The sequence below is a fragment of the Cricetulus griseus genome, chromosome 2, assembly GCF_003668045.3.
Source record: "Cricetulus griseus strain 17A/GY chromosome 2, alternate assembly CriGri-PICRH-1.0, whole genome shotgun sequence".
NCBI lineage: Eukaryota > Metazoa > Chordata > Mammalia > Rodentia > Cricetidae > Cricetulus > Cricetulus griseus.
Window position 1 is genome coordinate 53948448 of NC_048595.1, and position 13851 is coordinate 53962298.

At 38.3% G+C, this 13851-nt stretch overlaps 1 protein-coding gene across 1 annotated transcript; it reads left to right on the plus strand.

Moving 5' to 3' along the window:
• Positions 1-770: 770 nt before the first annotated feature.
• Eqtn (equatorin) lies at positions 771-12069 on the plus strand. The gene is made up of 8 exons (XM_027400424.2): positions 771-1184; positions 1397-1582; positions 2567-2653; positions 4141-4227; positions 4801-4845; positions 5916-5975; positions 9320-9473; positions 10936-12069. Exons 1-8 carry the CDS (start codon positions 1109-1111, stop codon positions 11357-11359), a joined length of 1119 nt encoding a protein of 372 aa, XP_027256225.1. The 5' UTR covers positions 771-1108; the 3' UTR covers positions 11360-12069.
• The last annotated feature ends 1782 nt before the right edge of the window (positions 12070-13851 follow it).

Sequence of the window (13851 nt, forward strand, 5' to 3'; positions counted from 1 at the left end):
CTCATGAGCAATTATTCTCTACTGACTCTGTCTTCCATGTCACCAGGCACCATTAGTGAAGGACCACAGGTTGTACTTCACTTACAGCTTTCCCCTTCACTGAAGACAAACATAAAGTCCCATGACACTATTCTGTCTTTCCTGGTACTTATGTTTTAAGTGTGACTATCATCCAATGTGGAGGGGTTATCATTAATAATAAATAAAAAGTTAACACACTTCAAATTTAGGCGATCCTGTAATAATGTCAGTCTATTCTCTGTCTTTATTGCTCATTAATTGTTATTATGTAAGTAATCATGCACAAGGCTATTCATACTGGAGGCACCTTTTAACTAGCTAAGTATTATTAGATAATTTTGGAGCTGGAGAGATGGCTCAGAGGTTAAGAGCACTGACTATTCTTTCAGAGGTCCTGTGTTCAATTCCCGGCAACCACATGGCGGCTCACAACCACCTTGAATGAGATCTGGTGCCCTCTGCTGGCATGCAGGCAGAAGACTGTATACATAATAAATAAAATCTTGAAAAAAAATGTGAAGTACAAGTTTTGGACCTCACTGAAAAAGTATTAAACAAAACAAATGTTATATCTTATAATGAAAATAATTCTTAAAATAAAAAAGATGTTTTATAAAACATTTCTTAAAGAATTATAGTCAAACAGTTTGTGAATGAGAACTTGAAGTATATTTGGATTTTTTTGAGTTTTGCTTTCTCTGACTAGATTTTTATTTTATTTTGTTTGTTGTTGGTTTGTTTTTAGCAGATTGCAGCTATTCAAAACATATGTCATTAAAAGCAAAACCCCTAAGTTCCAAAGTTTTTATGTCATTATCAACAAGACTGATTATTTATAAGTCACAGGCCAAGAACTAACATTATTATTTTTGAAAACACATTTGTTACCTTGCAAAGGTAAAAACTTAAAACTATTGTAACACCAAAAATGAAACGGTCATAAGATGGAGTCACAAAGCTCTGGGCATTCTGTTTCCCATGAACAGTGATGTCATAATGTCATACTGAGTCTTAGAGCCGGCTGGGCCACAAGAAGGAAGCCCTGAGGAGACAAGTAGATTGCTGGATAAATCACATCAATTTCCCAATGGATTTTATATTGTTTATCTTTTTGTCTGGGATTTTCCTCCCAGACATCAGCAATCTACAGTTGGATATAGAACGTAAGTAAACATTTAAAATTAGTCCATTGGAAGGATGACCCTCAGTCACAGAAATTCAGTATATTTTCTGCAGGATAGTTGACAGTTGGAGATGTGATATAATTTAACGTCTAAATCGCAGTTTCTAAATGTGAAAAAATCTCAGTGAGAGAAGGCAGTAGAAAAAAATGAACATACTTTGTTCTACGGTGTGTCATGCTTTCGTTTTTTAGAGGAATCTGATGTGATGCCTTCAGATGAAGAACAGTATTATTCAGATGATGAAAATCTGGGCAATGATGCCCCTGTTCATGAAGATGAAAAAAATATAGATGCTAATACTGTTAAATCAGAAGAAAATGAAAACGGTGCTCCTGCTAATGAGAAAACTGGCAATTACTACAAAGACATAAAACAATGTAAGTTTTTAAAGTTCATAACATATGTATGATTACACTGATTTGATTTTCCTTAATCCTGCCTTGTAATCTCTCAGCATTTTATTTCCCAGTTTTGAAATTCTACTTTACTTTGTAGACATTTCAGTATGTAAAATTAAAGTCTTATTTCTTACAACATTTTTCATGAGGAGTTATGAAATTTTATAAGGCTATCTTTGCTACTTTTTGTGTCTACTGTGGTTTATCGTGGCATTATGAAACTTTAGTAAAAACTGACCTAATTTGATGGTAAGTTAGCCAAAACTTACTTTGAGGTGTGGATCCATTTATTAAGGCTGCCGAAGCAAAGTACCATGAATTAGGCAGATAAGGACAATAGAAAACTATTTTCCTATTGTTCTAGAGGCTGGATATCTAAAATCAAAGTAGAACCAGTCAAGTAAGGGCTCCATCCAAACCCAAAGGTTGGGAACCCTTCCTAACTTCCTTCAGCTTCTGGTGGCTCAGGTGTGCCTTGGCTTGTGGCAGCATCAGTTTGTCTGTAATATTCTCCCTGTTCCTATATGCAGACTTCCCTCTTGTATAACATCAGTCGAACCCAATTAGGAGCATACTCTTCGCCAATCTGGGTTTGGTGGAATTATACTCTCAGCAACCCTATGTCTAATCCTGCCTCATTTTCTGAGGTACCGGGTTAAGATTTAGTGACATTTTGCCTACAAATTGATTTTGGCATCTTATATAATTGTTTTCAATGAATTTCCTCAATATGTGTTTCTCAAAATTATTTATCATAATTGATTGTTTTACTTACGAGTTTTCAGCTTGTCCTTTGCTCCATCTACTTCCTTTGAAAAAGAAAAAGTCACATTTTTTTGTTTATAATTATATTCATTATTCAGGGGATACTTTTTACAGTTTAAAAGAGTATCATGAAGAAAAAATATAGTGGACAAGCAGAGATTTACTGGCTGCTACAGACTTGTGATTTTATGTTTGTAGATGTGTTTACCACACCAATTATAAATGGCACGGAATCTGAAATATCTGTAAGAGCCACAACTGACCTGAAGTTTGCTCTGAAGAACTGTAAGTACTGAATGCATACTTGTGCAATACATGCATGGCCTTAGGGAAAGATTCCAGAACAGCACCAGGGAAAGGGGTGAGGCCTAAGGGTTCCCCTCTAGCATCCATCTCGTGCTTCTGGAAGCCAAAAGAATTATGTCATCTTCTGTTTGTGTTTTTTCTAAGTTTTCTTCCACAACCCATGACCCTTCTTCCACTGACCAATATGAAAGAGGCAGATGGAGTCTCTCATTGCTAAAGCTCATGTTTTCCAGTTTGCGTGAAAAGAAACATTAACTAAATTTAGGACTCTAGGCTTTACTTATCTTTATCTTAAACCCATATTTGTGGGGCTTCTTTTCTCTTTTATACTTTGAATGGTGTGAAATAGCAAAAAGTAGCTCTTTCTGTCTATGGTCATTTCAATACTGGGACTGACTCATTAATGTCTAATTATTAATAAATTTACTTGACAATAATGGAGCATTTGAGCAATTCCAAGCATTGTGGCAGTCACACTTTTAGGATAAACTTAGTTAAACTACTAGAGGCATCTTGCTGTGTAGAATAAACATCTTGAGTTGTGTGGGATAAGTTAGGTGACTCTTAAGAATCCCAGACACCTCAAATCTCCTACAATATGAGTTACTGAAACCACAGAACCCAAGGAGGAGATCCGAAGCCCTAGATTCCAACCCCACAACTAGATGATCATCAACAAAGTTGGCATAGAATAAAACTTTGTGCCTTCTACATGTGGGCCTTTTAAGAACATTCCAGAAGAGCTAGCCTATCATACAGTGAGTTCTAGGACAGCTTTCACTAATGTTAAATGCTTGAGCATAGTCTCCAATACTCCATGAAGAGTGGGGTAAACTGAGGCACCTGGATGTTCTTCTCCTTAGTAGGAATTCACGTTTGCATTTGTAGCTTGGATTATTCAACTGTTTCGAGTCCTGTCTGTATGTTTATTTCAGTAATAGGTTCCCTTTCCTACCCTTTCTCATTAACAGGATACCTATGATGGATTTGTAGGCTCTGTGGATTCATTCTGTCCCTCCATAGAAATCTCCCGTTAGTGGGGTGGAATCCCATATGGACCTTATGCTACTATTTTGTTCAGTTAACTTATACAGCTCAAACACTCAGTGATGTGACCACATGGACACGTTATATTAAGGCCTTTGTAGGGAGGCAGCCGAAGCGAGCCACCTTAGCCAATAGTTCACCATTACCTCTAAAGGCCTGAGTTCCTTGCTTTTCCTCTCTTTCATGGAGCACAAACATATTAGTCCTTCTTTGGGTATTCCATAATTACGAAAACACAATTCTCCAGTGTCTTCCTTCTCACTCCTCATTTCTGATTAAAAAAAAAAACATTCTTTTTTCTTAGTTCTCTCCTTGCCTTTGTTCCTTTTGTAGTCTAAAAATATGGAAACCCTGGACATTTGGGTTTTAATATGCTTTAATGTTTTAATATGCTGAAAATGCTTTATCTCTTTTCCTAGATAAATTCTTCAATGCAACTACAGCTGAAAAATCTATTGGTGAAGATGAAGACAAATCTAATGAACCCACTCATAAAAATATTCCAAGTATTAAAATTACTACACTGTATTGATATCTGGAGCATATTATTATGTGACTTATGCAATTAGCTTTCACTGCTCTGAACATGACATAAATGAATAGCATGCCTAAAGAATCCATACTGCTATCATGTAGAGTCACCCTGGAGTCTTTTAAGTGGCAAATATGTAAGAGTCCATTTTCAGAGGAACCTGACCAGCCATGGGAACTGAACTTTCAAATATTTGAATAGACATATATATATATAATACACTTTAAATATTCAGATCTATCTATGATAAGTATATTGGGTATTTTTTAATATTTTATGACAATGTAAAATTTTCTTCTTGATTAAGGAATAAATGTATCTCTGGTCAAAATGATTAATGTTTCCTAAGATTATTTGAGGGAGGGTCTTGGGAGTGGGAGACTACAAACTCAAAATCACCATTCTATTTTCTTGCCAAGATCATTGTTTCTTATAAAGTATTTGTGAAACCATAACAATCCAGCATAACTCTCTTAAGGTTTTTGAGTGAGTGTGTAATTGTAGACAAATAGAGTCTCACCTGTTACCCATTATCTCTTTTGAACAGCATCAACCCCCAATGTGCCTGCATTTTGGACAATGTTAGCTAAAGGTAAATATTTCATTCAGCTGGGTAACTGGGGAAATATTTCTAACATTTATATTTATATTAATTTTCTAACATTTTATATAAGAAAGAAAAGAATGGTCTAAGTATTTCTGATAATGATAAGTTCATGTTACTACCCCTTGTAATAGCAAATGTAATATGCAGAGAAATGATAAAGCTGCAGTGTCTGATTCTTCTTCACCCAGAAATATATCCTGCAACAAATATCATAGTCTAGAGTGTATCTTAAAATCAGAGAGGACACTTTCTGGTATAGGGGAGTTACTTTCTTTTCCTTGTGTTGTAAGTAACTATCATGATCTTCCTGTTTTATAACTTTGACTCCAGAAACAGATGAGCCCAGATCAAAACCATTCAACTAAGTGCATGATTCATCATTTTAAGCAAGGTTTTGACCCAGTGTGATCGCTACATGTTTGGGGGAGCATGTGCATGAACACACAAAGATGCCCATATAAGTTTAAAGTATCAGTGTATGTTTGTGCATGAAAGTAATGTATATAGCATGAATACACAGATACACATGCACGGTACAATGCACAGATCAACCTATGCATGCATATATTCTGTGCAGATACAGAAGTACATATTAACATAGGTAATGTATGTGTCATATACATGCATTATAAAAATAAAATACACATCATATTCACTTGACCATTATTATTTGTATATTGTTTATTTGCATTCAGTATTACCTACTTGAGACTAAGATCTCTGTTATTCAATATTTGTAGAACCTTCAAGATCATTTGTCAATATTGACACAGTTTCAAATGTTTTATTTGCCTGACAGTCATACCTTGAACTGGCTCCTAAGCATAGTATTAAATGGTTTGTTAATATCCCTAAATTCTATAATGGTCCTTATGGAAAATACACATGTACTAGACAAACTCTTTTGAACATAAGTTACAGAGATGTTCCCTTTACAAAACAATACTACAATGAATAATAAGAACAGACTTCAATACTGTCCATATACCTTTATACATATGCAAAAATTTTAGTAAGTGAATATTACTTATAACATCAACATATTGTTTTAACAGCTATAAATGGAACAGTAGTGACATTGGGTGATAAAGATCAATTCTTTCAAGCAATTCCAGGTAAGATCAAAGAACTTCAATTAACAGATACATGAATATCACCTGAATTTTAGTGGCTGCATTGGGAAACAATGTCTCATAGCAAAGGGTAGTGAGTGTGTGGGTGAGAGGGCAGGTGGTTAATGCCACATCAAGGAGGACATTGACTACATCAGACAAATGATACGTATCAAGTATTCTTGTTGCCCTATTACCAATAACTATTATCATCTCCCTGTCTTCTGACTTACAATGTTGAAACAGATTAAGATAGGTAAGTCACACACACATACACACACACACACACACACACACACACACACACACACACACACACACACGTGCGTGCATGCGCGCACGTGCGCATGACATGTGTGCAGGTGCTTGTGGAGGCCAGAAGGGGATGTCAGATCTCCTAGAACTGGAGTTGGTTGTGAACCTCCTGACTTGGGTACCAGGAACCAAACTCCTAACTGAAAGGCCATGTTTTAATTTTTCTCAAACCCTTTATCCTACAAGTGAATAATTGGAAAATAGATCAATTTTGGTGGCATATCTGAGGTTTGTCTTTTCAGTTCTGTAGGGAATTAGTTGACAAACCTAGCCCTTGCCTTGGAGCTGCTTTAAGAAAATGGAATGAGTCTTTTTTTATGTGCAGGGATGATAAATGGTGAGTCACCTTAGAAATACGTTGTCATCTCTCTACTTAGCATTTAAGGGACTGAACTTGGAGTTGACTGGTTTTCTACCATTTATTGAAGACACACTATATATCGGGTATTCTGGTGTTTTAGCCACATTATGTCAGTTTTATGAAGAAATTAAGACATAAAGGAAAAGCCAACCCAACCCTGCAGTTAATTTTCTATAACTTCCAGTGGTTAGACATTGTAAACCCTCCTCTAGTTCTGACCTTGACTTTGGTAAATGTGCTGTGTTAGGAAGAATGAGGGATCTGTAGGAAAGGGAGACTGTGGCAAACTGTCTTTCAGATGTCCTTTGTTAGGAGAGCCATAGGCAGCCATGAGGAGGCCCTGAAGTGAAAAGCAATTAGGAGAGGGCATCATGGTCCATTGCCAGGTAGCCATGATAAGGCCTTGAAAGGATATAGACCCTTCAGTTTCTGGAATATCGAGAGAGATAACAGCACCCTGGCTATAGGCAGCTATGAGGAGTTTTAAAGGATAAGACCCTTCAGTTTTATCAGCTTCCTTCAGATCCAGAGTATCTTGTAGTAATATATTATTTATGATTTATTAAAGCTTGCCTGAGGACTCGTAAAGCAAAGGCCAGCCACAAGTCATAGAGTTCACACAATGGTGATACACAACTTTAACCCCAGGCAGAGGTGGCACACACCTTTAATCCCAGGACTCAGGGGTTAGAGGTAAATGGATCTCTGTTAATTCAAGGCCACACTGAGTTAAATGAAATTGATCCAGTCCTAAAGAGAAACAGATCACACAAAAGTGATCTCAGTACTTGGGACCACACGCCTTTAATCCTAGCACTAGAGAGGTATAAAAGGTAGAAGCATTCAGTCTCAGGATTAGTCTCTAGCCCCGTTGAGGAGAGCATAGCAGTCCGAGTGAATCTGAGAAGCAGTGAAGTCAGGAGCAATCTGAGGATCACCCCTTTGGTCTGAGATGAGGTAGAGGCAAGAGCTACTGGATTGGCTGCTTTGCTTCTCTGATATTCAGCTTGAAACTTGAACCCCAATATCAGTCTCTGGGTCTTTTTATTTTTTGTGCTACAGTATCTGACTCTTACAGGTTTAGGGCTGGGTAGAAGATAAATTTCCATTCCATCAGCCTATGTGGCCCCTGGCAGAGAGAAAGGCTCTAGTCAAGAGAGTAAAGTTATGGTTCAAGGTTGTCTTGGGCCTAGGTGTCAGAAGATGGTGCTTGTTTACATGCAAGAGAGAATGGTCAGGAAAGAACTCAGTGAGAGCTACAAGGTCACAACAGTTCTGTGTAATTCTGTGTGTCTGTTTGTGTGTGTGTGTGTGTGTCTGTCTGTCTGTCTCTGTCTCTGTCTCTGTCTCTCTGTCTCTGTCTCTCTCTCTCTCTCTCTCTCTCTCTCTCTCTGTGTGTGTGTGTGTGTGTGTGTGTGTGTGTCAGACAGGGAATGTAGCTTGATTTCTGGAAGGCAGAACAGCAGATAGAGGATCTATGAGTTAACTCCAAGAACATACGTAGTTATAAAGACTCTTGGGAGCTGGGTTTCAGGATGGCCAGAGCTATACAATGAAATCCTATCTCAAAAAAAAAAACAAAAAAAAAGGCTTTAAGAATTAGAGGTGCTTTTAAGGAGGGCAGTTCATTTTAATATAATCCACTTGATTATTCCTAAATTTGTCTCAAAGTCCAATAACAGTCATTGACACCTGTACACATTTTATTTTACTTGGTTTAAGATCACACAGATAGTACAAGTTTTTTCTCTTTGTTGATATTAGGAACTGAACCTAGATCTTTCAACATGCTAGCAAGAGCCCTACCTGGCTATATCCCAGGCACAATAATTAACATGGTTAAAAGTCAGAGAAGATTGACATGGGACTCTCTGTCATTGATTATTACCTAAGTATTACCTACAAAGTAATGAAGGCCCTGGGAACACTGGGAGCGGGCATGGGAGAACTGAGAGAAGGGAACTGTCAACATTAAATATATTTTGGCAGATGTGTCCTCATGAAATCCAAAATGTGACAGTAAGAAAACATTTTCATCAGATTTTATTAGATTCTTAATGTTTCTGGAGCCAGACATGATTTTGTGATTTAACTCTTTTCAGGAATCTAAAAAACCATTTCTATTTCTTCTTGTAACATCCAGCACACTGTTTAATTGTCTTGGCAACAAAATGGTAAGCTTATCTCTTAAGCCTTATAGAGGAAACCATCAATATTGCACACTTCCAATTCAAAAGAATAATCAGTGTGTGCCCAACAGCAGGGCAAACGCCTTAACCTTTCTGTAGAACTAGCACCTCATAAATTGGGCTAATTACATCTTCAGAGATGGTAAGTTGCTTAAAATGGTTTCTTGTAAAGCCAAGAAGATGGGCTGCTACACAAAAATTTTGTCCTTGGTAGCTTGGGCTTAAAACCATATTTTGATTAGCAGAAGATTTGCAAACTTCTGTGAGTGTATAAAGTGCCATTAAGCACATCTTCTCCAAGACTGTTGTGAGGACTAGAGAGAAAAGCTGTGTATGTGAATGAAAAAAAAAAAAAACCTCTTTGCTATTGTTTGGGGTAGGAAGAGTGAACTGTGAAGACTGCAGATACACTCTGTTATCCTTATTCTTCAAGGAAAACATGCACAATGCTCAATTTTCCATTGTATTTTCTTTCCTCCCAGGCTCTGACTTGAACACTACCAATGAAGACAAACTATCAGAGCTAGAGGAAATCAAGCTCAGATTAATGCTGGGAATCTCACTGATGACCTTAATCCTTTTAATTCCCCTCTTGATATTTTGTTTTGCCACACTGTACAAACTGAAACATATAAGGTAAGCCTCCTGGCCTCCGCAGTCTTCAGTAGTAGACCATGAGGTTATATTCTCTCCCTCCTATCTTTAGTGGAATGATAAGAACGTGGACCCTCTTCAGTAATGTCTGTAAGATATTCAGCTCAAATCCTCTTCTTTTATGCATTAGAAACATGGGCCATGTTTCAGGGGATGTGTCACTATATTTGCCCCCAGTATTTTAAATAAACTCACAGTTGATTAGGAAGGATATGGAGATAATGCTTCATCTCTCTGCATCCCCGGAAAACAGCCCTGGAGCACAAAGGCCATTTAGTCTCTTCCAATTTGCTCATTTGCTTGGGGTTTAATGTTTTAAAGTTTTGGTAGCTTTGCTTAAGACTTTGAAAGAGACAGATCTGCCACTTTTATGCCCTGAAGCCTAAACATTTGTCTAAAGGAATCGTTCATCTTTTCTTATAAAGAAATATGATTCCTAGGCTGGGTGATGGTGGTACACGCCTTTAATCCTAGCACTCGGGAGGCAGAGGCAGGCAGATCTCTGTTTGAGGCCAGCCTGCTCTACAAAGCTACACAGAGAAACCCTGTCTGGAAAGAAAAATGACTCCTAACAGTGTGAGTTGGGTGTCCCTGGCTCTTTTGCTGCTCCTGGGACCCTCTTCTTCCTACTGGATTACCTCATCCAGTCTTGATATGAGGTTTATGCCTAGACTTATTGTAACTTGTTATACCATGTTCAGATGCTATCCCTAGGAGGCCTGCTCTTTTCTGAAGGGAAACAGAGGAGCAGTGGATCTGAGGGAAGGGGGAAGGGGGAGGGGGGGTGAGTACTGGGAGGGGTGGAGAGAGGGAAGGCTGCAGTTGGGATGTATTTTATGAGAAAAGAATAAATAAAAAGAAAGATTTATTATATTAACATTTATGTTATATATAAATAATTATGTATGTAAGTATGTATGTATGTATGTATGTATGTATGTATGTGTGTGTGTATGTATGTATATACAATTCAATTTGAGCCTGAAAGTCTGGTCTCTTTACAACTTCTTTTTGTAAAGTGTCAAATTACTTTAAAGCTCCACAGAATTACTTTTTGATCTTCACTATTATCATTAATTTCATTCTTTGACTGTAATGCTTTTTGATGAGGTGCTCTCTGACCCATTAAACCTGCATGTTAAAGGCTTGTTTTCCCTAACCCAGCTTCATTTTATGCTTCTTGTTAAGCCTTTATGAATTCAGGCAACCTTTATTGTTGGCTTTTAAATTTTAATATTGAGACTTGAGACAGGCTGTATAAGCCAGGCATTCATAGTTCATTTACACAAGGATTAAATACAACCACAATGAAAGAAAACCCTTACCCTTTCCATGAATTAACTAATGCATCAGACAGGATCCATTTCTATTTTAACTGTTCTGATTTGAGTTACAAGTATACACAACTAAAGGTAACTCTTGATGTGTGTTCTCTTCTTTCTAGTGACAAAAATTATGAAAGTCAATACTCTGTCAACCCAGAGTTGGCAACTCTGTCTTACTTCCACCCGTCAGAAGGTGTATCTGATACATCTTTTTCGAAAAGTGCAGAGAGCGGCTCGTATTGGGGCAACGCTTCTTCAGACTTGAGACGAGTTAACACAAAAAGGTCAAGATCTAAAACGATAGATTATCCTGCACCCTCCGACCAAACGCTCTTAGCAGATGACCCAGCTTTCTTTAATCCGGAGCAGTCATCCTTCTTTCCTCCCCAGGAGGAGGCGTCAGCAACCTTCCTTCCTCCCGGGGAACTGGATGAGCAATCTGCCAGTGAGAATTTCCCTGTTGAGGCAATGGCTGAAGAGCATATGGTGGATGTGGAACTCAGTGAGGAACATATTGTTGAAGAACAAGTAAACATTGAGTAAATAACTTTAGTTCTTTGGTTATATATATTTTTTTTTTAAAAAAAGATCTTTGTGTCTCACATAAACATCCTAATTTTGGAACTGCAAATTTCAGAGACATCTATGTTTTCTTATGTCCTTAAGGGCGTATTCAATAAAAACTATCCCAGTTATTATTTGTTATAAGAGTTATTTAAAAGAAAATGTACAAGGAAACAACTTAAGGGAAACTCAAATAAAAACAATGCTCGAGACCAAGTTACGAAAGGTATTCACGACTCTAAGTGATAGACCACTTGAATAGCTTTCCTGACACCACCTTGGTGCCATCAATCCACCCATCCATTGATCAATAAAAATCCATACTGAGGTGGCTCATCTTTAAATGAGGGCATTTACATCTTTACCTTTACCTGTGCCTGGTACTACTATCTACATCAAGGCTAAAACATCTGGCTTGTTTCATCAGATAAAAAGTGGTACCAACAATAGACAAAACTAAGTTAGTGATAGAAACTGCTAGCATTCTTGAGTTGTTTTGAAGTTATGCAGCTGCTCTCATCAGTAAGAAAAACATTGCCAGCAAGATAGTTCTGCTGGGGAAAGCGCTTGCCATACACAAGCCTGACAACCTGAGTTGGATCCCTGGAATGCACAGCGGAAAGAGTGAACCATTACTCAACTCCTGCTTGTCCTCTGACCTCTCCAGGCATACGGTGGTAGGGGTTCATTGCATGCCCAAATGTGATGATGATGATGATGATAATAATAATAATAATAATAATAATAATAATAATAATAATAAAAACATCTTCTCCATTTCTAAAGTGCTTGTAATCTTTTGGGATCACATGTTGTGCCAGAAAAATCAAGAAGGGATCATTCCATCCACCAGGCAATTTCCTAGAGAGCTATATAATTTGTTTATAGCTCTAGCTCTCGCTCCCCACCAGTCCCATACACCCAGAATCACTGGGAAAAAAATCCCAAAGGCTAATTCAAGTTTGTTAGTAACTACAGAGGCAATCTATACCGGGAATATTTCAATATACCTGGACAGATGAAATAGGGAGATGGTACTGTTTCCTTAAGTGGGACAATTTTAGGGAATGCACCAGGTCATTTGTAGGTACGTGGATGTGGAGAGAACCAAGGCAGATGACGTTGCCTTGCTTAGTACCCTTCATGCTAACAAGCTTCCATTTAGTGGCTGCCAGATTCTTTGTGTCAGTCCAAAGTATACTATCCTATGGAAGATGTGTTTATTTTACAAATCAAGTTATGGAGTTTCATGGGCTCTGGATGTAGCTTAGTTAGTAAAATACTTTCCTAGTATGGAGGAGACCCTGGTTTCCATCACCAGTACCAAGTAGATCTGCATTGGAAGGAGGGGGATCAGAAGTATGGTTATCTTTAACTACAAGGGCATTTGAGGCCAGGCTGGGATATATGAGACCCTGTGTTAAACAACATGGGAGCTCAGGTAAGCCAGATCCATTTGCTTGAGAGTGTCAAAGACAGGGTATGCTTCTAAACTGAATTTCTGGCCATGAAATTCCACAAAAGGCCAAAGGGCCTTAGGAACAAGGGGAGTCTCAGGTTTCTAGGTGTGATTTCTGCTCATGAGAAAGTTGTCTTCACTGTTTTTGGCTTAGGAAGATGTTTCTTCTTCCCTATGGAAAATATACACTTCCCTTACTGGCAACTTTAAGAGTCCTTCACTTCACTCCCCCTTTTCAGACTCCATCCTGGTTCACTCACCATTGGTTGAGAGGGCAATGAGCACTCACCTGTGAGTAGCTATGGATGATGTAAGTCTCTTCCCATGAGGGAAAAGCCATCGCAAGGCAGATGCTCACTTTGTCCGGATCTCACTCAATAGAGGACAGTTTCTGAGCCAGTGTGGGTGCCCTTGAGCTTCATCTCCCTTCTGCAGGTTCCTTGTGCCATTTCCCATGCCCCTTTGACAGTTGGAGGGCTGGATTCAAGCCTCTGTATTGGCACTCGAGGCACCTGAAGCAGTGAAGGTGGATGAGGGCTCAGCGAGGCAGATGTTTGCAGGTGCTTAGGTGTAACAAGGTACCAAGGAGTCTCCTTGAGTCCCCAGGTATGGGAGGGCTTGTGGGAGGATGTCAGCAGGTGGTGCTGCAGTGCTAATCTTCCCTCACCCCTTCCCTACCTCTGGCCCTCCACCCACCCCTTAAAGGTGTGAAGAATGTTCTTGTTTGGATACAGGTGCCAAGGCCGTGTTCAAATCAAAGTATTTCTAGTTGTAATGTATTATGGAGAAAGTTAATGGGTGGAGTAATACTCTTTTTTTAAAAAATTCAACTGCTTTTCTTTTTTTATATATTTTTTTCTCTTATTTATTATTATTAATTATTATTATTATTATTATTATTATTTATTATTATTATTACTTCAAGTTAGGCAACAGGCTTGTTTCACATGTAAGTCCCCTCTCCCTCTCCCTCCCCTCAACCCCATTCTTCTCCCCCACCTCCAACCTACCC

Bases quoted from the DNA above. Each gene is read 5' to 3' on its own strand.
- Eqtn (XM_027400424.2), top strand. From the start codon at position 1,109: ATGGATTTTATATTGTTTATCTTTTTGTCTGGGATTTTCCTCCCAGAC. The intron at 4,846-5,915 runs GTAAATATTTCA...TTGTTTTAACAG, and splicing joins TTGGACAATGTTAGCTAAAG to CTATAAATGGAACAGTAGTG. The intron at 5,976-9,319 runs GTAAGATCAAAG...CTTTCCTCCCAG, and splicing joins ATTCTTTCAAGCAATTCCAG to GCTCTGACTTGAACACTACC.